This window comes from Myiozetetes cayanensis, unplaced genomic scaffold (genome assembly GCF_022539395.1).
Source record: "Myiozetetes cayanensis isolate MyiCay16 unplaced genomic scaffold, myiCay2020 scf3, whole genome shotgun sequence".
In the NCBI taxonomy this organism is placed as follows: domain Eukaryota; kingdom Metazoa; phylum Chordata; class Aves; order Passeriformes; family Tyrannidae; genus Myiozetetes; species Myiozetetes cayanensis.
This window is the reverse complement of record NW_026087521.1, coordinates 35,415,579-35,442,018: the sequence shown is the minus strand read 5'-3', so window position 1 is coordinate 35,442,018 and position 26,440 is coordinate 35,415,579. Positions and strand designations below refer to the sequence as shown.

The 26,440-nt window shown below is 41.9% G+C and overlaps 1 protein-coding gene across 4 annotated transcripts in view; it reads right to left on the bottom strand.

Annotated features, from left to right (window-relative positions):
• Positions 1-23,652: 23,652 nt before the first annotated feature.
• MYRFL (myelin regulatory factor like) overlaps positions 23,653-26,440 on the bottom strand; it is a 42,958-nt gene continuing 40,170 nt past the window's right edge. For all 4 annotated transcript variants that reach the window (XM_050324697.1, XM_050324695.1, XM_050324696.1 and 1 more), the window contains 2 exons: positions 25,930-26,004; positions 23,653-25,836 (listed from right to left, as the gene is read on the bottom strand). In XM_050324697.1, the coding sequence (XP_050180654.1) occupies positions 25,750-25,836; positions 25,930-26,004 (162 nt within the window). In that variant the 3' untranslated portion in view covers positions 23,653-25,749. The remainder of the gene's footprint in view (positions 25,837-25,929; positions 26,005-26,440) is intronic.

The following is a 26,440-nucleotide window of genomic DNA, read 5'->3' as shown; positions in this document are numbered from 1 at the left end:
GGCCTCAAGTAACTGTGTAGAGTAAGAAAAATTTTCTTTACTGGGATTTTTAGGTTACAGGAGCTATTTCAGTGCTTTTACAAGATTGTAAGATACTCCCATCCCACAGGAGATAGCTATGTTTCTTGCAAGGCTTACAACTTATTTTCTTCTCTCTTAAAAGCTTCTTAAAGGATAATATTTGAGAGTAATTCATTTTCTAGTTTATCTGCAGAGTGCTTCAGTAAAGATAATTGTGTATTACGGTGCTTAAGAGAATCCAGACAGCAGTTCAATGTCAACTTTTCTGCTGAGGCAATCCAGCCTTGCAGATTAAATACCGATAAACATACTGAAGGTGCACAGCTCTTGGTAAATGGTAAAGCTCATCATACTGTAAGTGTAATTTTGATGATGACTACTTTGCCACTAATTCAAAACAATACCTGTCATTGTGTTTGAAGTAGGCAAAGTGCTGAAACGAGTGCCTGAAGCTGTACTCTATTCAGAGATGCCTTACAGAGATACAAGTGCAGCATCAGCTCCTTCAAACTGGCTCATCTTCGTATTTCCACATCTTACTGGAAAGACCATGGCTTTCAGAGCATGAAAAGATCCCTCCTTGCTTGTCCCTAGTCACTCTGAAAAAATAGGGACCAGCAGAGTGCTTCTGCAATACCACCTTTTGCAAAAAGTTTCCTTGACTGATGGTTGAATAACACACAGAATAACATCCATGATCCCGTGTCCCATGATTGTGACAGCTGTGGGTGGAAACTTGAACGGGGCAGCAACTTTTGCCCGTAACCCAAGCACAGAAAGGTCCATTCACTGCCCTCTCATGCTCTGCCTCTCCAAAATCCTGCTGCTAGACATCCTTGTATCACCTGACACCTTCCTTACTGATATAACTAATTTCTCTATTCCCCTTTATAATGTATCAGCCACTGCATGCCTTTCATATTCTGCTTGTAATAGACCAATGAGAAGAAAACCAGGAAGTTAACTGTTAACTTGTCTAAGAAAGACACGCATGAAGAACCAGTGGGATACAGCACCAACTTCCCCTGCTTTTGCATTCACACCAAATCAGCTATGGGTTTGCCACGCTCCTTAATGCCAGAGTTGATCCTTGTCATGGCCCTGGACAGAGAGTGGGATGCTCTGGTAGGGGGAGCACAGGAGGGTTCCCCACCTCACACATACCCCAAGCCTCTGCCCCAGGCAGGGCTCGTGGAGCTATGCACACCCTCGGCTGTCAGCTGGGAGCAGTGTCAGTGCACACACCAGCAAACTGCTATGGAGTTTTCATCGTTCGTGTGGCCAATACTACTTTACTGCTTTATTACATCTCAGTGAGAAGCAGTCTTTCTCCCAACAGAAAATATTACTGATGTCAGATGGGGCCAGCACTGGCAGGGGTGCAGGGAGGGCAGCAGAAATCTATGCTTCAAGTATGACATTAGCAGAGCAGATCGTTTTCCCCTCTTCTATTTTAAGTAATAAATTGTTCTTTAATTAGAATTCAGCAATCACAATACAAGTTTAAATACAAAGCAACAACTGTAGATTAGTTAAAAGGCACTTAATTAAAAACATTTGAAGATTGATAACTTTGCAACTGTTTTATGTTTTATAATTCCTGTTCTCCAATATTGTTTGCAAAAATCAATTGGCACTTAATTAACCTTATACCATAGTCACATTTCAATCAAAACTAAAAGAACTTTGTACACTTGATTCCATCTGTTAACAACCCTATTAAACAAAATAGCCAAGGCCCCAATTATATCTTTGTAATAAAATTTTTTGAGGACAGTTTTTGTCCTCAGCTTCTATTAAAATGAGAATGAGTTAGAAGAAGACAGATTTATCCTGAGGGATAAAGGAGGGTACCTCTGTAACATGAAACTGCTCCAGGATAGTATGAAGAGATGCTGGTCATCTTTGCTGGCCAGCTATGGTCTCTCTAGGTGTCAACAACGCTCCCCCCAGCCTCTGCTGAAGAAAATTAATTCCCAATGGGCCATTATACTCTGTGCACTGAGGTGCAAAGCCAAATAACTCCATTTTTAAAACAAAAACAAACAAACAAAAAATCCAACCAAAAAAAAAAAAGAAGAAATCTTAAGTCAAACAGAAGACATGGTCATGACAAGGATATGGCAACTTAGACTAAGACTGTCTCACTTATGGGAATTTGGGACTTTGAAATAGCAAATTAAAAATATCTCTGCAACACAAGCAGGCAAATGTAACACCTAACAATAGTGAATTTTCACAACAGTGAAAGATGTGACACCTGAGCCATAATCCCAACACACAAGATCAGACAATCCTCTGACTTCATACTTACCTTTGTCTGCTAAAGAACCTGATGGACATCTGAGGTGGTTGGGGGGTCATTACTGAGCTGCTGGTCTGGAGACCTCCTTCGTGGCCCACCTGACACCCTTCCTGTTCACAGCAGCTGGGGCTGCAGTCCCACCAGAAGCATCTGAAGATGAGGATGCGCAGACCCTCTGCCCATCAGTCAGAAATTGCCCCTCACCACATGTGAAGGACATTGAGAGTGCTGAAAACCAAGTATCAAGCAATAAGACTAATAATAAATGTATGTGGGAAAACAACTTCAAAAATCACTGTAGGATTTCTAACAAATGCTGGATGTCAGCCTCAGTTGATTAGCATTATACCTGAAATACACTTACAGGTATGTCATATTTTTGTAGCGCTCAGAAATCTTATAAGTATTAGAGAGTCCTCAGGACACTTTCCCTAAATGCAGCCTATAAAAATGTTCTCAATTTTCTCAACACACAGGAGAAAAAGATAAAAGCTTTATTGGTATTCAGGCATCACACATAAGGTCAAGGGGAATGCATGGGCAACATGTTATTATAGAGCTTATGGGCATTTTTCCCACTATGGATCATAGGACACTGACCTAAGTGTGGACCAGGGATTATCCTGGAAGGCAGTTCCCATATCCAAAAAACAGTGGCAACAACCCATTACTGAGAATCACTCACAGACATCTGTTAATTATTTTACGACACATGGAGCCAAGGGAGAACAAATACCAGGGAAAGCACTTCCCCAGTGGCCACTTTCAGGTCATTCTGGGAATGCTACTGCCATACAGGGCGTCAGATCAGCTCATAGGTCTGAACAGGTGTGGTGGGTTGACCTTGGCTCCTTCCTGGGAAGCAGGGCTTCAGCACATGTAGCAGTTGCTCCAGAAGGCAAACATTGTAAATAATGAATGCCTGCCCCTCCCCTTCTTTCCTTAGCTTTTATACCTGAGCTGATGTCGTATGATATGGAATATCCCCTTGGTTAGTTTGGGTCAGGTGGCCTACTTGTGTCCCCTCCCAGGATCTTGACCACCCACAGCCCCTTGATGGGGGGAACGCTGAGAGGCAGCACTGATGCTGTGCCAGCACTGCTCAGCAGTAGCCAAAACACTGGTCTGTTATCAACACCTTTCTAGCTACCAATGCAAAGCACGGCACTGTGAGGGCTGCTGTGGGAAAATGAACTCCATCTCAGATGGACGGAGTACACCAGGCAGGCATTAACCTTGGCCTAGTCATTTGATGTATTAGATTTCAGTGTGTTCCTCAACCTGAAGCCAATGTACTGCACAGTGGCACTGAAGTGTAACTACTGACACCCACACAGAGGGGAGATGGGAGCACCAAGGCAGAAAGGGCAGACTCAGTCCTCTCCAGGCAGCACATTCTTATATCTGCGTAAGCACATCAAGGTAGACTTGAAGAAGATGGTTATACTGAGACCTTGGATGTAAAGGAAAACATGTAACATTCTCCACACTGATCCAAGCAACCAAGTGAATGTGACCTCATTGTTTTTATGATGAAAATTTAACATTACATGAACTTGAAGCAAAAGAAATACCATTCAATCACTAAGGACAAGCACCAAACAAGGGCAGTTGGCTGAGACTTAAATGCCTTGGCTGCCAGTGACTTTTAGTGTGTGACTGTGTATACATACTGTCATGCTTTTATGCATAAAGTATGTGAGGATACCTGGAGGCAATATTATAAGCAGAGGGAACAAGGCATGCTCAAAAGTCAGACTTGAAAATGGGATTTAGTTGTATTTTTCAACTTATTTGATTATTTCATCGTCAAAGATCAAGGTTGGGGTGGTTTAGGTTAACTGACCTAAACCTTTTCTTCAGTGTGATTCTGTATTTTAAGGACATAATAAAGAAGAACCATCATTAGCCAAGGTTTAGGTAACACATATGATCTAATTATTTATTGAGTCAAAATACACCTTAAATAACAGTGATTAGGATATCTTTTTCAAGTCTTATTTTCTGTCATCCACAAAATGAGTATAAACACATATCTGTATAATCTCGGGGGGGGAGATAAACCTTAATATTTCTCACATGATTTTACCTTTTGGATATTATCTATATTATCTATAAGTATCTCTATATATCTATCTATCTATCTAGATATATCTCAAATCTTCCTTCGTGAAGCCTAGCCATGATATATATAGTCTGTAGCGCTATTTATATTATGATTTCTCACCTGATTATTTCTTATTATTTCAGAGTTATCAAACTCTGCCTGGATGCATGCTCGGTAGTCTCTCTTTTCAAGGGTATACAGATGATTAAAAGTTTATTTCCACAAAATATATGGAGTGGTTATCTCTGCTAAATACCAAAACAGTATTCAATCAGGAGTATTAAGCTTACGAAAGAGATGTTAAGCCAATGTCAAAGATCTTTTAGGAAGACAGAACTTCTGTGCAATAACAACATGGTTGGATTAACTTTACAACAAAAGGAAATTAGACTGGATTTCTACAGAGTCAGTTTTGTTATTCTAGCTAACAATATGATTAACATTGAATGAATAGTAAAGGCCTCATTCATGCTTCGCTTAGCCCAAATTAATGTGACTGATTACCCAGCCTCTGTGTACTGGCACAAATTCCTGTGCCTCCTAGGCTCCTTTATCCCGAAAGCCTCACTTCTAAGGGGGTTGACCCCAGGCAAAAAAGAACAGTAGCTGAAGTCTTTGAAGCTTTTGCACTTCATTGCCTCTTCCTCTGGACAACCAACTTCATTTTTAAGGTGGTAAAAGTCTACAGCCCCAGCTGTTGTAGAAGATCAACCTGGGCTCCTTTGCAGATATACAGGTGTTTAACATATAACTACAGCAACTTCAGGAATTGTTCCTTCCTCAGGGTGGTTCATTTTTTCTTAAATTATTCCCATGCTCCCCATTGTCAGTGATGAGACCATCCTAGACATAGGCTAGTGCTTGGCTTGGGATTAACTGCTTGTCCTCCTTGAGGAGCATCCCTGACTCCCCAAGGCATCACGAATTAAAGCTGTTGATGAATAACCCCTTTCTGCCAAGCACCTTAGGAACCTGAGAAGACCATATGGGCTGTGAAAATGACAATATGCACATCAAGCGCTGTTTGTGTTTGCAGTGAAAAAACAAGTCAGTGCAGACTGACATCAATGTCAGCATGATGAAGGCTGCAGAAAAAAATGTAAGCTGTAGATTTATCCTAAGAGGCAGCAAACCAGCCAGGAGCAGGTAACTCCCATCCTTCACACTGCCCCTGCCCCATCATATCAATTAGACTGGAGCAACCCACTGCCAAAATGTAATCAACATGAAGAGCCTTGACTTTGCCTTCTCCTCATCCTTACCTAGGTACAACACAGATGAAAATCAGAGGAAGTGGGAACGGTCCCTGTGCAGATGCAAAAGCAGGCAGCTGGCTTTCCAAGAGTGGACATGCTCTTTGTGTTAACCCTTGAAACACCTTCCACATTCCACCAGAGAAGCCTGACTTTCGTTAATGCACAGGAAGCACCTGCAAGACTGAGTACCTTTTGTGGTTTCAAGGCCTGGTGATGCTTAAAGCCAACACCCACCCTCTGCACCAAAAAAGTCTTCAGCTGGATTTCTGGAACCAGACTGAATGATAGACTGAGTCCTGCCTTTATCCTTACACATTCATTCATGGCTAACTCAAAGAGAAGCCACTAAGGATGTAGTGGCACTGCCAGGGTGCTCACCAGGGTATTGGCACTGACCAGTGGGGTTCTTATGACCACACTTCAACTTCTGTCTCTTCAATCACCAGAAAAATGACCATACTCTCTTAAATGACACCAATTCTCCAGCTGAACCAAGTGCAAGTCAGACATGGGCTGCACTACTATGAGCACTTTGTGCTTACACAGTTAAAGCCAGTATGTAAACCCTGGGAAGAACAGCCGTGCTGCATTAGGGGCAAAGCAGAAGCAGCTCACCTGAGCACAACTTGGAGGGCACAAAATGGGAGTGATGGCATTGAGTAAAACCAGCTGCAGCTTACTTCCATTCTGCTACTATTGGCAAGGTACTGGGAAAGTGACACTGGAGATGGCTATTGGGAGCCAGAGGAGTAGAGGGAAATGTGGGAGGAGGAGGACTGAAGAAGGCTCTGATGTTCTGTGGGTGGGAGAGGAGAAGAGCAGGTTGCTCAGAATGAACATCCAGAGGGAACACTGACATAGCTAGGGGTGTCCCAATATTGTCACATTGCTTCCATTTTTAAAGACACTCAAAGAAGGTGAATGCCCTACATAGTATAAGGAAGTTTATCCAAGCTAAAGAATAGTGTAGGGATCCTACCATTGATATGCTGCCTTCATCTCCTTTTTCAATGAAGAAGGAAACTAAGTCAGGAACTAGTCATCAGGCAAGTTACTTCAAATACAATTATTAACACGATATGCTAGGTAAATCTTCACTGCTGTGTTACTTCAGATGGACAAAATCCAAACCCAATCTCGTAGCAAAGCTTGACATTAAATCAATTACTGCTGACTGTGAAACATATGCATATCTTGGAGGCCTTTGATCTTTTAGAATGGCTGACAGAAGCTTCTTCTTGCAACATGCTTCATACTGAAATGATCTGGCTATGGTGCTGTGACACTGAATACTGGCACAGCACCATTTGACTCATTAAAAAAAGCTTTATGCCTTCACACTGGTCACTGGTTTGAGCAGCAGAAACCACCATTTTGTTCTGTTTTCACAAACTCATTTGAGAAGCACAAAAGGAATTAGTGAATGCCTTCCCTAAACTGCATGCTGCTGTCACTACCAGTAGCTCCCACATGACAGTGAGTCCCCCAAAGGTCTGTCTAGCATCTGCAATGCACATGACAGTGGCAACCAAAACCAAACCAAATCCCCCCCGAGTCCTCTAAGACAAACAAGAGAAGAATAGGAAAACATTCTAATATTCTTCCTGGCAGAACTCCACAGAGGCTTAATCTTTATCACTATCATGTAGAGTACATCTGCAAAAGAAAACAAAACCAAAACAAAAACAAAACAAACAAAACAAAAAAAAAAGGGAAAAGGTTTCTCCAAGAATATGCATGTAATTTTCAGAGCAGAGTAATTCCTTGAGTCCTGCAAAGGACAAAGCTGTGACCAAGCTAAAATAGTATCACCACATTTTTCAGTCCTACAAGCTCTAAACATTTCACATCTATCAACACTTATGTGTACTTCCAAAGGTAAAAAAAGAGAATTCTTACAGAAATGAGCATTCATACATATACCTAGTACATGTTTCACTCTTGACTGGAAGAAAAAAAGTTTTATACATTAAATTGGAAAGCCCTATAGCACAGAATATGGTTCCAGAATTAAAACAATAAAAGAAAATTCCATTCCAATTGTCGTAGTTTGTCCATAGCTAAAAATGAATCCCTGTTTAATTTTAAAGATTTGTCAGTGGGACATATATATGCAGTAATCTGAGCAAGAGACAGGAAAAGTGATCAGATTTTGTTACTTGTTCTGTTGTTGCTTTGTTTTCATGGTACTTAATTCATCTACAAATTTAAGTATTTGTACAAAAGGTTTAGTTAAGCTTAATGACTTCATATTTTTGAAGACAATTCTGATACAGCCAGTAATGCAGATCTTTGTTTTGATGATGGCAATGGTGTAAAAAACTAGTAACATAGCCATTCCTCTTCCTGAAAAAGTACATAGCTTTTATGAACATTTCTAGAAACAACACACATAACTATAGTATTATGGCACTTCAGCACCAAAAAGGATTTGGGTTTTGGGAGAACAAAGAAAGGACTCAACTCCTGGCAAGACAAACATGGTACCAGAATCCAGGACAGGATACATATGGGATTGATTATACAACAGGACAAACATCTACAATCAATGATGTCGATGAAATACTATAGACACAAATACACATAAGACATCTGCACACTGCACTACATACTATCTTTTTCTAAATCTAGCAAGTTTCCCCACTCCATCTTGCACATACACTTTTCCAGGCTGGCTATTAGAAGGACAGAAGTCATTTACCCAAGGTAACTCTGCCAGCAAATCCCTTGGGATGGATGAAAAGAGGGAGCTCTCCAGGGCCTACTGCCTGCATCCCTTTTGATCTCAGCCACACATCTCTGCTTGGCAGCAGGCAGGTACAGCACGTGATGGCCCTGAGCCAGCCACACGGTGAATCCATGGCTCCTGGCAGGGAAAGTGTGTAATTCCTGAGAAGGAAAACCTCCTCAGGATGCCAGGTGAACAAAATGAAATGACTCCTGGCAGGATGCAGAACAGGGATTTTTCATGCATGGCAGACCTAGGTATCGGTTTGCAGAATCAGAGATTGAAAAACTGACGAGGCAAACAGAACTGGAAGGAGGAGGAGGGACAGACAGACAGAGAGGTCTCCCCCCTTGCGAGCCAAACATACAGCTTTTGGCAAAAACATGATGAAGATTTAATTACTGGATAAGAACAATATTAGAATCCCCAAAGGAAAATCCTGTGTTGCTCACAGCAGGAATAAACCACCAAATTAATTTTTGTCAGCACATGCATAATCCGGGCTAAGGCAGAAATAACATTTGACTTAAAATTCCTTATAGAGCACATCTTTGCCTTATCCTGGCTAGGATTAAATATCCATGATCGTGCTCAATTGTGGTATCACAAACCAATAGGTTTTCTGTTAAAATAAACATATGGAAGAGGTTTTATTGAGCTTATTTCATAAACCAGATCAGGCAGCAAACTCAGAAGGGCTGCCAGTAAACCCAACTTTGCAGCTTCACTCTAAGGTGGACAGGGAGATACACTGAATTCCAACTGTGAATATCTGGCTGCCATGATGAGCAAACACTTCTCCCCACAGACTCCACAAAGATCTAAGGTAGTATGTTTTTGCAGAAGACAGAACAATGGAGAAAGGCAAGATGGCCAGCTGAACATCTTCTTGGATATCATCACCCAGCAATCACTTCGTGCTCTCTAAGCCCTGGGGTGCGATCACTGGACCTGGGTGAAGCAGTACCACCAGCTGACTTCAAGCTCTGCACTGCTTGAACCTTCAATACTGAGCTGAATGACTAGTCAGACATCTGCTATAACATGCTTGGTTGCTTTCCAAGAAGCAGACAGCTGAGCACAAACACAGTAGACTAAGTGGCAGGAAGACAATCCCATCTTCCTTTAAAACCATGGCATTTTTCTCAACCTCCACTCTTCTACTGCAAAACCAGAAATTACTGCCAGCTTGCAGACTGATTTTGAGAAACACAGAGGCTTTCATACAGTACTCATGACTAGTGGAAACTTTTGCTGCAGTGCAGTTAAAATATTATTATGAATATCAGCCAGCCTGTTGTCCAGTAAACTTTCTCAACATATGGGGTGGAGGGGTGGTTTTTAATGCCTTTCTTTCCCTTAGCAGGAGAAACTGAAGTTAGTATAAGAGCAGAAAGCTCATCACTTTGGTGAAAACCAATGTGTGAAGGATCCAAAGAAACTAATATCTATTTATGGATTTGGAAACTGATTGCAGCAAATTTCCATTATTCACTTAGAGAAAAGGGTGCTTGGGAATTCTGGAAGTCCAGGAAATTAGAGGTAAGCAAAATAACTCCTCTGAAAAATTACTTCAGTCACAGCACAGTAAGTTTTGGTGATCATGTTGGCAGCAAATGCCTCATGAAGTCTTACACTGTTGTTAATTTTTTTATTCTCAAACAAGCCTTTAGTCCTTCCCTGCATGCAAGTTTTTAGGGAAAGCCAGCTGGTGGACAGTATCAAGGGAAATGAAGCGTTAAGTAGAAGTTTGGGAACTGGGTGTTTCTTGTTGGTCTCAGGAGAGGATCATGAAAAAAGCTGTAAGCAGGAACATGAAGTGTTCAAAGATCTCAGACTTTCATTAATGAGAACTTCCAGTCAGGAACACACAGCATTTCCAGGATGGAGTAACAAATAATAAGATATGAAAGCTTCCTCCACCAAGATGCTGTCTTCAGCTGATTGTAATGGCATCTGGTTCAAACCAAAAACTTTCAACAGTCTTGAAAGGCAGACAAACTCCAAGTTGAGGGGCATGTGCCTTCCAAGCTCAGGCAAGAGGGACACTGTTCCTGTGTTTCACCACCCCCATCACAAAAAACCTCTTCAATATATCTGAACTAAAGCTCCCCTCTCTTCGTTAAAAAACATTATCTCTTGTCCTATCACAACAGGTCCTACTAAACAGTTTGTCCCCATCTTCCTTATAAGCCCCCTTAAGTATTGAAGAGCCACAATAAGGCCTCCCCAGAGCCTTCTTTCATCCCAGCTGAACAGCCTCAACTCTCTCAGCCTTTCCTCATAGGAGAGGTGGTCCAATCCCTCTGATCATTTTCATGGCGCTACTCTGGACCTCCTCTAAGAGGTCCATATCTTTCCTGTGCTGGAAGCACCAGAACTGGATGCAGCACTTCAGGTGGGATCTCACCAGAGCAGAGTAGAGGGGCAGAATCACCTCCCTCAACCTGCTGGCCACACTGTTTTTGATGCAGCCCAAGGTACAACTGGCTTTCTGGGCTGCAAGTGCACATTGCTGGCCCATGTTCAGCCTCTCATGCACCAGCACCCCCAAGTCCTTCTCCCACAGGGTTTCTGTGATTCTCTTCAATCCCTTCATTGCTCAGCCTGTATTGGTACCAAGGTAATCGTGGCAGTCAAATAAATGCAAGCAGCAAAGAATGGAGAAATTTTACAACACTCTGCACACAGATCTAAGCAGAAAGGGACCAAGAAACTTGGGACACATCATAGTACAAATCCATAAATATTTCACCAGCTGATGCAAGTGAAGCTGCACAATTTTGACCTGTTTAAGAGCAAAACTGGCTGCCACTGGGAATACAAATCCACGCCTGTTAGATCAGCTGATACAACTGGAAAATACAGACAATACCTGCTCCAAGTCTCACCTTGCTCACAGTCACCATGACCAAGCCCAACACAGCTCCAAGAACTGGGCACATAGTCCTGCTGGGACTTGCAGAGGTGCCATGCTAGCCTGAGGGCAGCCCTGGACCAAAGCACCAGTCGCTATATCTGAGGGCCAGGCTCAAAGGACGTGTGTCGGCACACCGCTCCCCAGGACCACACCAGGTTGCTCAGCAGCAGCTTGTCTAGCTCAAGCCTGCTATCTGTACCCTGTGCATGCAAATATGCTCTTTGCAGCTGTGCAACCCCTCTGGATGTTTCACTGACCTATATTCCCACATCACAGAGCAGCACCAGTGCTCTGTGAGCGCCATTTCTTCGGCACATCACAGCAGTTTTACACTGTGCCCACCCATCACCTTGTGCACCGCAGAAAGGACCACTTCCAGCACATCTTCAAGCCTCAGATGAAAACACAGACCTTTGGCTGAGTATTTAGGCGTCACCACAGCTCTGACACACTCACCAAGAGGGTGCCAGCGATTGAGCAGTGCAGCTCAAATCACCAGAGGTACAACTATATCTGAGCAGCAGCAGGGCCAGTATGTCAGACACAGCAGGAGCTCACTAAACAGGCCTATTAGCCAGAAAAATAGGGCACTCTGCCAATTAAATTATTAACCTCCAGGCACATTTACTTGCATTGGACATATTCAGCTTTTCTTCCAGCTTTACTCCTTTTGCTACACTCAGTGACCCACACATGTCACAGCACTATACATGGCTAGGAAAACATCTTGGTATCATTTTGTAAGTGAAGAATCCCAGACACTAAGTCCTGCAGAAAATCATGACAGAAGTCAAGGGGAGAGCCAGAAGATACATCTCCTGACTCACCATACAATGCTCCATTCATCACATCACATTTCAGTGTAGGGACATTGCTGTGTCTGCAACATGTTGATTAAGTTGCACAAGTGCAAACAAAGGTGCTAAGTATGCAAATTTAAAGCATGTGGGATTTTTACCTCAGTGAACAGTCTCTTTGTTTTCAGTTCAGCTTCTTACATGGATGAAGTTATATGCATCTTAAAGTCTTTGTCAGTGATGCTTTAAAAAGTGCCAAGATCTTGCATTTTGAAATCTGTAAATATAAAAAAGAAGAATCATTCAATTTGCATGGTACTATTTCCCCTTCCTCTCTGCTCTGAACTAAATGCATGCTTCCAATCAATGGCACTCTGAGCTCTGTTGCATGGGATACATTGCCCTGAAGTCCTGTCAAAATGCACAGCAGCAGCAGCAGCAGGATCTGCAGCTGGCCAGGCCCCAGAGGCATTGGATCCTCTGACTACTTTTGCGGTCACAAATTTTTGACGAGTTAAAGCTGAAAGAGTGACATTCCTTCATTCCTCAGGTTCAACTAATTCATTTTTTAAGCATGTCAAAACTTCTAAAAATCACTTAAATCACAGTCATGGGTGCTTTTTCCTGAGTCTGAACAGGGAAAGTACTGACATAAGCATGCTGGGGGGAAGCTCTGCAGCACAGGAAACTCCTAAGTATATCTCCCACTGTTTTTCAATGGGAATTATGCCCTTTAGTCTCACAATTGCTTTTGAACATTTACTCCACAATGCACATCTTTCTTTGCAAGCTCCATGCTGAGCAGCACTGCCCTTTGGCAATGGGGAATGTCTGACTGCTCTCCTGATGTAATGCAAATAGAGAAGTGAAAGAAAGAGACAAAACTGACCTTACTTCAAATCACAGAGCAGGGTTGTCTATAATAATCAGTTCAGAACAAGAATATCAAAGAGAGGTTTCCATAAGTTAATACATTTGACAGGGCATTTTGAGAGGCTCCAGGAAGTAGAAACTACTTTTACGTAGTCAGAACAAAAGCAGCAGGCAAAACCAGGTGTTCAAAAGCCTCAAGCACTGTGGAGTTTCCCTCAGTGGTCTGTTTTGAGTCATATTTTAATTTCACACAGCTGTTAGGTGAACATCATCTTACTCGTATGCTCTAGCACCATCTAGCTTGTGCCTAAGGTAGCTAACTAAGGTCCATTACTTCTCCTCAAGTAGGGAAATCCTTAATTGTGTCATTTCCTCCAAGTATCACTGTCTGCATTTTGGTTATTTTAGTTACTTTGACATTATAATCCAAATGAAAATAAAACAAGTGAGAACAAAGCAGCCTCACTTGTTAAAGAGGCCCTTTATGAAGCAATTCCTTCAGCTGTATCTTCTTCCATCTCTTGGTTTCTCTGTTCCTTCTTTTCCATGCTTGAATCCTACCGAAGATACATTATGCGTGTTAAACATTTCTGAAGTTTACATTTCAAGTTTTGTTTGCTTAAATAAGGTTCCTTAGAGGAATTCTTTAAATAAAACAACAAAAAATTAGTCAAAATAGGATAATTCCTTAGAGTTACTTAGAATATTTAGAATAATCTCTTTAGAATTATTTAGAATAAGTCCTTATTCTAAAGGAAAAATCACCATACAGTATGGAAAACTGAGTAGAGTAGCTGCTCCTCACAGTCAAGGCTAATGGTCAGCATTGGGAATGACCTTGCTCATGGGGGATTGAGGTGGCTCCCACTGTTCCTCATGCCCACAGAAGCCACCTTGATGCACCCTCTGGCTCAGAGCTCAGATGCAGACAAGGCAAGTGAGAAAAAACATCTTCAGCAAACCACTCAGCAATGTGGAAACTGATGTTTAACCTGGATCACCCAGCAAATTATACAACATGATTCCATTAAATACCTGAGCTGATGAACTCTCCTACCCAGATTCCCTAAAGTGAAATTCATAGTTATGGGAACTGTGATAAGAACCCATGGCAGATGTCAGAAGACCCCTCCTGAGGAGTCAAGAGGGCTGCTCCTCTTCCCCTAATCCTTGACAGAAATGCCAGGAGAGCTTTTACAAATTGTGAGGGCGTTCTAGTTATGCCACTGCAGGGCTCATCAGCAATACTTGTAGAGACCTCACCTACATTTTTGGGGTGGGCTTCCAGCTGGCTTGCCCACTTCTCCCTGAAAAGCACCACGGAGCTGAACACTCACTCATATGGCACAGGTCCACACTGCAGCAGAGTGTAACAGAGGATGAGGTTTGCAAACTAACTGTGTGCAGTGCCACTGGGGGAGGTCACATTGAACTAGTACTCATGTTATCTCCCTCCTGAACGAGAGCAGACAGGTCCAAAGACCATGGTGTCTGCAATGCTGGCTCTGGCAGCCCTGGGGTACAGCGTTAGCTCCTCCACTGCAAAGGAGTTTGGCAAAAAGGAGCTGGGTCAGGCGTTGATTTGAGGATCGTTCCCATTTTTGCTGAGCTGAAGCTCTAGGGAGGAACTCGACTGGTTTATTTTCCTGACAGCAGCTTCCTGAGTAAATTAGCCAGTGAGTTACAAAGTGGTGCTGCCAAAAGCACAGTAATGCAGGGAGCCTGGTCACAATCAGGTGTATCTGGACACAAAGCAAAACCTATCCTTCTGCCTAAGCTGCAGGATAGCTTTATGTGTTTATAGGAAAAGCCCTTAAGGCTGTCAGTCAGAAGCTTTCAACTTAATTTTGCAAACATGGTAAGTCTCCACGATTTGAGCCTTTTTTATACAAGGTGATGAAAAACACAGGAGCCAGGCTCAGCAGGGACAGTGCCCTTCAGAGCAATTTAGAGATCCTCAGCTTAGCACTAAGCCAGGGCAAACCATTTTCAAAAACCGCATTTTCCTGCCTGCAGGTTACAATATGCTCACAGAGGCAGAAAGCTCATTACTGGCCCTAATCTAAAGGCTGTGCTCCCTGACTTGGTGCCACCGTTTTCCTGCACAGGGGGCTGGGTCCCTGGGAGCACTCCCCCCGGGATCCGACGGGGCGGGCAGGCAGAGCCCGTGCGCGGTGACAGCCGCGCCTCCACCGGCGGCGTTTGGCAGCACGGAGCGATTTCACAGAGGACGCTCCATCTGTCACTGTGTTCTGCAGCAGAGCTTGACCTCGCTAGCACTAAGGAAGCCCCAGCAGATTAACATTTAATGATGCTTTCAGTTTCAGCCCTTGTAGTTTTTCAGCTCTCAGAGGGCAGACATGAAAAAGAAAAAAAAAAATCATATATTATGTACAGCATATGGGTCTCCTTGCAATCGTGTCCTTTAATATGTTTGTCTTTGACAGATTCAGATTTTTTTTAATTCTTTCTGCATTGAAAAAAAAAAATTCTACATATATTTTACTTCAGAAACAGAACATCAGTTGCCTCTTGTACACAAAGACCATTTTTGTTTTGATTTGTGTAACCATCATACTTAATTCAGTTTAAATAAATAAACACAAGGGGATATGGCTTTCGGTAGCTGTCTGAACAGAAGCAAGGAAACTAAACCTTGCCAAGACAGATGGATTAAGCAAGATCCTTTGTGTCACTCTTTGTTGTCTTGAAAAACACATCGAACCACATAACTTAATGCAAAAATAAATCCTTAAGGGACAGTAAAGTGAAGCAGAAACACAGAGTTTCCGTTCTATTTGTTAAGCACTTCTATCCATCTTTTTTTATTTTCTGCTTGTGAAGCATTCAGCTTGTGCTCCATGCTGAGGAGCACATGTGGACAAAGCACCTGGAGGTCTACTTTATGTTCCCAGAGGAGCATGAGTGCTACCTGGAGCACCAGCTGACATTAGGAAGATTATCCACAAGCACAGAAGATGTTGAAGAAACAACATTATGGTATAAACATTCATGAAATATATATATATATATATATATATATGTATGGTGTTGTGGCTGAGCCTCTGATGGTTTAGATTAGTATTTGTAGGAAAAAGTGACCTGGAAGACAGATTTACGTGAGAAAGTAAAGGGACAAATGTGATGGCCCAGAAGGAGGGAGAAACACAACAGTCATCCCAAGCTGTTGAACATTTCTAGAAGATAAGGATAAGAATTTTAATTTTGGGATAATATTTACCAAAAGACAAGGCAAAAGTCAGATCCTTAAAGCAAGTAGATCAAGAAGCATTAAGACAACTGCCACGAGGATAATTTGTGCTGCTTCAGCAGTGGTGCTGTCAGGGGAAGCTAGATGGGAATGCAGGAGGCTACAAGGGGAAAAGCATCAACTGAATACCACTACCAGTCACTTCAGAAGCCAGAGCCCAGCTGCTACGTGCAGAATATTAAGGAAAATACCTGAGATGGTAAAAGTCCAATGAAAGTAAGAGCTGTGCAGTCATGAGGGAAAAAAACAAGGCAATTAACCTGCCCCACCCAGTACCTTTTGGAGTTTTTTTAAGCAGTGCCCACGAGCCTTCAGCAGCCAGCCACATGATGTTTGCTAGTACCCTACCAGCAATGAGGTTGCCACAGCAAGCTGCTAGTACAAGCTTCTTTGTCTGCAGAAATCAGAGCTTCAAAAACTATTATCATTGCCTAAAAAACTGACAAAAGTAAATTGGGAAGAGGGGAAGTCAGAACTTTTTTTTTGCAACCAAGAACCTCTGAAGAAAAAGATACTGCTTTTTAAGGATTAAAATTTCAAAATCTTATGGTTGCAGCAGACTCCAAACCAGCCTAGAAAGTGAGAATCGTGACTTTTGAGAAAGTGTGTAAGAGCTCAGCACCTGAACTACAAGCTCACCAAAGAGCTTCTACTTTAAAAATATACAAGGCTCCAAAAATTCACCCACTGAATTTAGTAGAAGAGCATTCAGTTCTTCTAAAACCTTAAGAGAGACCACAAAGGAGAAGACACTGCACATGTTTTCTCAGGAGGTATTTTTACTGGTAAACTTTAGAAAAAAAGGGAACCTGGCAAAAGTTTAAAGGGTAACATTCAACCAAAATAAAGCATTCCACAAAGCATTGACTTAGCAAATGGTAAACCACACAACTTAGCATAATCCAACCCATCAGTCTCAAGATACCCAAAATATTAAGAAAGAAGATTAGGAGAAGAAGAGTAAGTAAAGAAAGAGAGAGTAAAAGAGAAAATTACAGCTAACACCTCTAGATGCAGCATAGATCCAGCTACAGGAGTCCAGGAAGGTTGGCAGGGTTCAAACAGCATGGATACCACATGTTGCTGCTTTTTTTTGCTTTGTCTCTCTGTGGCCACCTGCCCTCTTGCCCACAGATAGGACTTCTGGCTCCCTGATCACTCTGGAACTCTGGGGTGGGGTGAGGGGCAGCACTCCCAGTGTGCCAGCCATTCTGCAGCTGGATTAGGGAGAAAAGGGGGTGCGGTATGGGGAGTGCTCCCTGGGTTGCTTTTGACCGACAGCTGCCCTGGGGCTGCCCAAGGAGACTCCAAGGGGCTGGGATATGGGATAGGGCATTACCTCTCCTTCATGAAATTTGACCTGTCCCTTCCCCACACACACATACACACTTGAGCTGGTACGAGTCAGTAATTAATATAATACTTCAGTGTCTCACAAAGGGTCCCCTATAAAGGCTTACAACACCCACAATAAGATGGAGAAAACTCCATTCACAGATAGTCAGAGCTTGTGCTCAACAGTTCAAGTCACAGCAGACCTGGCTCATAGGAAACTTTCTCCTTCTTAGTGTTGTACAAGGCCATGGGTTTAATGCTGCAGGTATTTCACATGTTCATGGCCATCTATGTTCTACTCTGCTGTAGAATGGATACCCATGCAACTGTGAGAGACACGCTGAGCTGAGGCATATCACTCCTCAGAGTGAGAGAAAAGCTTCTAGAAAGCTTTGTGGCCCTGAATCTTCAATCTCATAGCCCCTTGATAAAGCTCAAAGCTTCATGCCATGGTAATGGCATGAAATTCGAAAGGCAATTTATTTTGAATAGTAAAAATGGGTGTTTGCAGTTAAGCGCAACTATGGAAACAAAAGCGTAAAGCCTAAGACCAAACTGTAGCAAAATTCTGAGGTATTAGTAGGCATTATTTATAAGCATCCATCATCATTTTGTGTTCTGCATATATACACTGACACAGTCCCCAAGAGCAACACAGGGAAGGGAAGAGTGCAGCAAAGACCTGTAGACAGATCCATCTACCTATGTAACAGTGTCACTGAGTACCATCCTTAAGTGTATGATCTTGATCAAAGTCTAGCTGGTGTAACTACAGGATATAACCACTTTAACCACCACTAGATGCAAAGATATCCAAATACCTCAGCAAGAATATTCACAGTCTCTAGTTAACAATGTGAGAAATCAGAAAAGATGTATTATGCTTAGTTACTGCCTCATTTTGTTAACAAGAGATAACTGAAAAATACATGCTAAAGTGATTGCCTAATCATCACATCATATTAATAAAAAAAAAAAAAAATCACTCTGATCAAATAGTTATTTACATTTGCAACACACAGAGCACATTACTTGTTTGGGGTGAATCTCACCCAGACTGAACAGACAGCCTTTGTACAAGGAAGGTTTACAGAGCAAGGAAGATTAAGGCTGTGTCCCAGCAGCCTTTGGACTAATTTTAGGAATCAAGCATACTTCCTGCTGCTCCATCACATTCCATTTGAGAATTATTCTTGTCCCATTGCTGTGCATCCTGAGGAACCTCTAACGCCTGAGTCAGTGCTTCCCCTTGCAGCAATACCCTGACCCCCTTCATTCTCCCTCTACCATCAAGGTAAAGACCATGAGGGTTCACATGAAGAGTTTGCACGCTCCATGCCTCCAAAACACAGGACTGACAACAAAAGTCCTCTATCACCCATATCCCCTAATGACATTCTCTTAATCTAGGTTTTCAGTGAGGAAATGTGTTAGCCAAACGCATAATGAATTATTTGTAAGTAATTTAACCCAAAGAGCTTTGTTCCAAACACATGTAAAGCTCTGCAGATACAACAAAGCACTCGGGACACAACTTATTTTAGGAATCAGCAATATACTTTAAGCAGAAATCTCAATTTGTAAATACTGCAGTCTGGCCCAGCAGATTTCCCTCCTGATAGACCATGACCACTTCATAATTCTAGGGCAAAACCATGAAGATTAATAAAAAGCAGAAAAAGGATTTTAATCAACACAGCCAGCTGGCCTGTGTTTTGGATTATGTTGCAGAAGGCAAAGTGTAACATTGAACTTGAATGAAAAATGCAAAGCACTGATTACCCTGCAGACTATCTACCAGCTAAATTAACATTAAACTCAAATTTGCAAATCCCATGCTTGTATTGCTGTGTTAGGCAATTGTGATATATTTAACATCGACTAGAAATTAAAACATCTGCCTTTAAAATAATGAGTTGTGTTTCAAATCCTGTTCATAAAAGTCATCTTCTGTCTGTTACTAAGAAGATGACCTATTTTAGATCTCATCCTTTAAAATAAAGTACTGTGATGAGTTCCTTTTTTGGAGGGAGTAAAGCAGGACACGGGACGTCTGGAAAGCAGCTAGTGAGGGATGAGGAAAGGGAGCCTGCTTAAAGCCCAGGAGCAGGAAGATGAAGGCTTTTCCTATACAGCGGTATCCAGCCAAAGGATGGGAGTTATGGTCCGCAGAGGAACAGCTCTGGGTGCCTGGGACAAGGTGTCTCCTCCGAGACACAGATCCAGAGAGGTGTCAGAGACTGCAGCCTGGCTGCTGCTCCTGGTCAGCAGATGTAGACTGCTGCCAGCTGCTGTGGGGTGAAGGGAGAAGGGGGGAAACAAGCTGGCTGGACCCAGGCCAAGGAGCAACAAAAGGCCTGTGTGCCATCACCACATCGCCCTGCCCCGCCAGCCGCCCAGCCTGCAGAGCACCATAGCAACCAGGGTTAAAATTGGGTCAGGATTGCCAGTGCGAAACCTGTTAGGGTTTGCACTGAAAATGTTCGTTCATGTGCTGTTTTGACAGAAAACATGCTAGTTGGTGAAGCTGAAGAGGGGAGAGGAGACTATGTTTATGTAGAAATCAGTGAGCGAAGTGCTGTGAGTGCATGAATTTTTCTTTTTTTAACCTACACTGTACCCGGACAAGACGCATTAGGACTAACTAAAGTGCCATAGCATGTCTTGAACCTTACTGAGGTTCCAGGCAGTGCCCACAGTGCCCTGGATACATCAGCCAGGCTGCTGATACCTGCTACTGACCAACTGCTGGCACTCCCCAAGGCTTAGCAGGAGGTGAAGCAAGTCAGTGGACAAATATATGTGATCTAGAACTGGGACACGTTTATGCCTTGGTCTTTCCTTAGAAAGCACTGTTCTTTCAGCTAAACAATTTTAAGAGCATGGGTCATAGCCAGCAACTGCCGCACTAGGTATTATGTGATGGTTTGCAGATGTTAATTCAGTCCATATTAGAAGGGTTTAACAAATACTCTGCATAAGAGTATTGTTATGCATGCATAAGAGCAGGGCAGGGAGTGCAGAAGTGTAACAGTGAAAACTGTTTCTTCCAATTACTTGATCACCACTGTCCAGAAAAAAAAAATCATTCACATTTTTTCTGGAGAAACATTTTTGTAGCCTAACAAGGACTTTGCGTTAACATGCCAAGATCAAAGAATTCAAACTGAAAAGCTAAATCTAGACTTATACACTCCTCACTGGGCTGGCTGCACTGCTCAGTGGGACCCAGCAGTGTCACCCATGCATTGTCAGAGCTGCTTGCCTCAGCTTCTCTGTGAGGTCCCTGCTAGCAGACGTGCCCAGGGGTTCAAGAAGGCCAATGGCATCCTGGCTGGTATCAGAAATAGTGTGGCCAACGGGAGCAGGGAAGTGATTGTCCCTCTGGGCTCGGCACTGGTGAGGCTGCATCTCAAGTCCTGTGTTCAGTTTTTGGGCCCCTCACTACAAGAAAGAGGTTGAGGTGCTGAAGCATGTCCAGAAAAGGGCAACAGAGCTGGGAGAGGGCCTGGAGCACAAGTCATGTGAGGAGTGGCTGAGGGAGCTGGGAGTGTTTAGCCTGGAGAAAGGAGGCTGAGGGGGACCTTATCACTCTTTACAACTACCTGAAAGGAGGTTGTAGCCAGGTGGGGATCGGGCTCTTCTCCCAGGCAACTAAGAATTGTACCAGGGAGGGTTCAGGTTGGACATCAGGAAGAATTTCTTCACGGAAAAGATGGGTAAGCATTGGAATGGGCTGCCCAGGGAGGTGGTGGAGTCACCAACCCTGGAAGTGTCCAAGACAAGGTGGTGTTCAGTCAAAGGTTGGACTCTGTGATCTCAGAGGTCTTTTCCAACCTAAACAATTCTGTGATTGGGATTTTTCAAAAGTGTTGAGCACACTATTTTACTAAAACAGGACCTGTTTGATTAGTCCCAAACATATATAATCCTGAAATATCTGAGTATCTCAGTGTGTCTGATACCTTTACTCTTATAACACTGACCCATTTCCAGATCCTCTTCTCCTTCATGAAGTATAACAATTAGTGAAGTTTTATTAGGGAGCAAGGGAGGTATGAAGGCTTCATCAGTGGCCCCAGGTCTACAGAGGAACGAGAGTGCATGCCAGCCTCCTTGTGTCACAAATGCTATCCAAAGCTCTGGATCTACAAATTAAAACTTTCCAAACATCCTGTTTCAAAAAGCGCTATCTCCCCGAAGAAATCTGAGAGACATTACTCAAGATTGTTTTGTCTGGAATGAAGTAAATCCTGGGTTTAAACAGAACATAAAATTTACAAGGTGATATGATCAGCCTCCCTGTTCTGCTTACTAATATTTTTTAAGGTGCTGATTGATTAGAATCAATTTTGATATAGGCTTGGTCTTATTATGTTTTTAAAAGATTCAAGAAAATTTGAAGCCAAAAAGTGAAAAAGTCCAAAACTGGTGTCCACAGAAAGAAACAGACAGGAACAATTTAATATTTCCAAAGGCAGGTAGGAAACTCCTGTGTGAGGGAGCAGCCAGCTATTCCCCATCAGTATGAGAACAGCTCAAATTAGAGCCTGTCCTGCCTTTTGCCTTGTCCAACAGGTAGGGAATATGAGAGGAAGCAAACATCTTGTGGATGAGCAATCCACAAAAGCCAGCAGAGCAGCTGGGACTTTTGCAGTGGCAGACTGTTAGGACACAAATCTGAAGAAAGTTGTTTCTCTGTAGCACAGTTTAGCTGTGACATTAATAGAATTATTCCAGGATGAAGGTAAGATCAGTAAATGATTCCTATTATGAGTTTCCATTAGTTGTGTTCAGTGTTTCCAAGTGTGCTATAAAAGCATGTCTTCATATAAAGCAACATAGATAAAGGTTTTACAGCACTGTAATTTATAAATTATGATTAATTTTGTGTATCTTGAAACTAGTTTCTATACCTACAATGAACTGGCTTATTTTAAATACACTGCAGCACTCAGATCATCAGAAAGAGTAAACCTGACATAAATCAGGTTTTCATTTTGCTGCTGAATTGACTCAGATTCTATGCAACAGGTTTGTAATTTAAGAAGTCAGTGACTCCTGACTGAGCAACTTCTTGCCCTGTGAGCAGAACACCAATAGCAAATCTTAATGAAAGTATTTTTCTGATTCTATAAAGCAAGCTAAAACCCTAGAAAAATGTAGATAAGCAGGACTTAATCTAAAGCCCACCTCCAGATCTCGCTTCAGACCTGTACTGTGCAGAACTCCAGATTCAGCTTTGGGATTGCTAGCTTCTCAAGGTGGGCTCATATCATCTCACCAGACAGCCTCCTCACTTCCTACGAGGCATCTTCTGAACTAGAGTCATTTGAACTGAGCTGCAGTCAGAGACCAAAATGCCTATTTGCTCACAGCTGTCTACAGTTTCAGCTGGGGCTGTGCCCGAAGGCTACTGGCAATTCCTGATGCAGATTCACACCTCAGACCATTTGTTCTGCTCTTCTGCCTTGTCCTTGGTTTTCAAGGGGTGACCTTGTAAGATTTTCAGCCTTTAGAGCCTCCTTGCTTAGTGCACTAGACTTTGAAGTGATCTCAGGCTCTTACTTTAGATGGCACTCCCACCTCTAGATCAAACTTAGTGAAAACAAGGTGAGATAATTTGTGTTACAGTCAAGTAAAAATACAAATTGCCACATCATGTTCTTGGTATGTGCAGCATGGTTTGAGACCCAGATCACATGGTACCAGATTGACCTGTACTATCCCTGCCTTTGCCTCCTGCAATTTACGGCTGTGTCTGTCACACAGACTGGAAGTTTGCTTTGCCTCAGCTCCCTCTCAAGTTAAGCAGAAATATTCCAATGATGGATGTCTGAAGGTTTCTTATGATTCATCCACACTGTGTTAAAAACAGATAAGGGAAAGGGAATTTCCTGTTCCAAATAGAATGTACATAAACCATCAATAATTCATTATTCAGTATCACAAAAATTGTTTCAAACTGTACTGATAGCTATTAAAAAATGTTGTAACTTTATCACTGAGAACACAGAAATGGAAAAAAAAAAGCCCTAGTTGACATGCTTGAACTTTTCAGAACCTTTTTACTTGGAAAAGTCAATCCATACTTCCTTTGGTTGTACAGGACAGAAAATGCCATATTTTCCCCATGGTATTCTTGTACAGTAGTTCTGGTTCAATGTCATACAAGGGAGAAGGCCAAGAATGTCACCAGTCCAGTGCTGTCAAGATGAGTTTCACTTCCCAAACGTAGTAAAGTGAAGTCTTGGCAGATACAGGAGAGAGAATCATTCCTGGAGCTTCTGTAATTCCACTCCAAAATGGACAGAAATCACCACAAGCTTTTTAACAAAGAGAACAGTTGCTATCCCACATGCATCTCACTCCAAACTCTAATTTCAGAAAGCCTGTTGATAACAGGAAGCACTTGGAGCTTATATTCTCCTGGTGAAGTGCTCTGTGCCACTGGGAAGAGTATTACAATCCAGAACAGTGATGAAAACAAGGTGGATCTAAAAAGGTACAATTTTTGTTCAAAATGCACACGCATTATCACCTGTGAGCAGTTGACTCTTCTGACAAGAATGGACCACAAAAAACTAAAGGCACAAACTTTAGACAATTTTGGATCCAGATTTCCAAGTCCAGTTAGTCTCTGGGATATTACAGAACATGTGGTTTACCCCATAAATACCTCCCAGGAAAAAAAAATAAAACCAAAAAACACACACAAATCTCATGTGTTTAAGATCAAACTAGTGAGCCATTTAAGGAAAAAAAAGCCAGACATTGCAATTAAACCCAACTGAAGCACATACTTTTAAAAAAAAATCAGTGAGAAGGATTTCCTTAAAGGAAATCCCAAAATAGTGACAAAAGAAATGCCAAAGGCAGGCCCAGAAACAAATTCTCCCATCACACTGTCAGGCAATAAATATACAAATAAGACACATTGGTGTTTACAAAGACTTTTTTAGACATGAATTTTTCTTCCTAATGTTTCCCTTTCACTGCTAAATAATTTCATTCAGAAAACAGTTGTTCAAATGTAACTTTTACATTATAAATCTTTAAAAGTCTACAGTCTCTCCATTATATTTACTTTCTCTAATCTATACAAAATGATTGATCTAAACATACCCCACAACACTATTTATACTGTACTTGATTATTACATCTGATTTCCTTTTGAGCAACCAATGTGAAATTTAATTCAAATAGCTTTTCCTTACAAATGTGTTTCCTAAATATAAACAGGAAGGTTTTTCCCATGCAAGCATATATCCATATGCAACTTAGAAAACTGTGCAGACAAGACATTATTCTTCTCAAAATTTCTCTTCTTTGATCACACTAACACAAATCACAAACAACAAAGAAAAAAACCCCTGAATTTAAGAGTAAATAGTTCATTCCTGCTGTGCAGTTTCAGAGGGAAAAAAATGCAGCTGAAACAGCTGAAACATACCTCATTCAAACAGCAGTAGCATCATTAAATCACACAACTGTGACAGTAATGATGGGTCTGCTTTCTGAAATAGAAACACACAGACCTGTTTTGACACACTGCATTGACCTGTTGTTCCCTAACTTACAACACTTATTTCGAGGGCATTTGCACAGTGTTATGTTTCTCTTTTAGAGTTCTGTTTGGTTTTGGCTTTGTTAGTGAAAAAGAAATAGATTTATATATATATAAAAGGACAGCTACTAAAAGAAGGCATATGCCTGTAGGACAGAAGCAGTCTCCTGACTGCAACCAACATTTTATCATCTTCCCATCTTGTGACAACTGGAGTGTATTCCAGCTGAGCAGAACTCCTACCCATTTGTTCTTGTGAGCTATATGTCTGCTATATGTTCAATATCATATAACTTCACTATGATCAATAGGATTATTTTATTTGCACATCATGTACTCCATTGCCTCATATCCTTTTAGACACTGGAAATGCAGAGTTGTGGTTGTTGCCAAACACTTTATTTTTCTACTTTTTTTTTTTTTATTATTATTTAAAAGTGAAAGAAACAAGAAAATGCCATACAACTCAGCAAGAGGTTTAAAAAATATCCTGGGTCATTCACAAGTCTCTTTTTCATATCAAGAGTTTCTTCATCTTTTCCCCAAAGAACAGAACGTTCGGAAACATTTTAGTTACACTGCCGATAAAAGTAGAAGTAGTAATCAGTAAAAAATATTCCAGCAAAATAAGGGTCTGTCGAGCAGCCAGCAAAACCCTGCAGAAGAAGAATGAAGGAGATTCATATAAGATATTCTTTCAGTTCAAATGCTATTGGTCTTTTGCTATATTGCCATTTGAAAAGTCTTACCGGTACAGCGACACGGAAATAGTACGCGCTGTCATACAACTTAGCTACAGGGAGAGTCCAAATATGCTGACGCCCCTAGAAGGTAAATGAGAGAGATTAGATAACCTTATTTCCTGTGAAACTGGAGAGAAGGTTAGGCTCTGGAAACATTTCATTGACAAATGCAGTGCAAATTAATTATGATAACAAGCCTTGGTAGCTACAGTCAAAGTATTTAAAGCGCAAGTGCTGACTTCAAACCCTGCAAATGTGGGTTTGCTCTGAGCAGCTCTGCACAGGGACTGACAGGTACTTGACTCCCACTGACACTCAGCTGGCTCTGAATAACTGAACTCCCTCATTTGTTTTCTAAGCTAATCCCAAAATAAATAGGGATTGTTCCTGATTTGCCAGGTGGCCTGAGAGCTTCAAGCTGTAATAGCAGCAAATGGCAGTTCTGCTGATCTTGGAATAGAAACTTTAGTAGTTTTCAGAAAAGGAAAAGTCCTCTATAAATTCTAAAGATATGAAT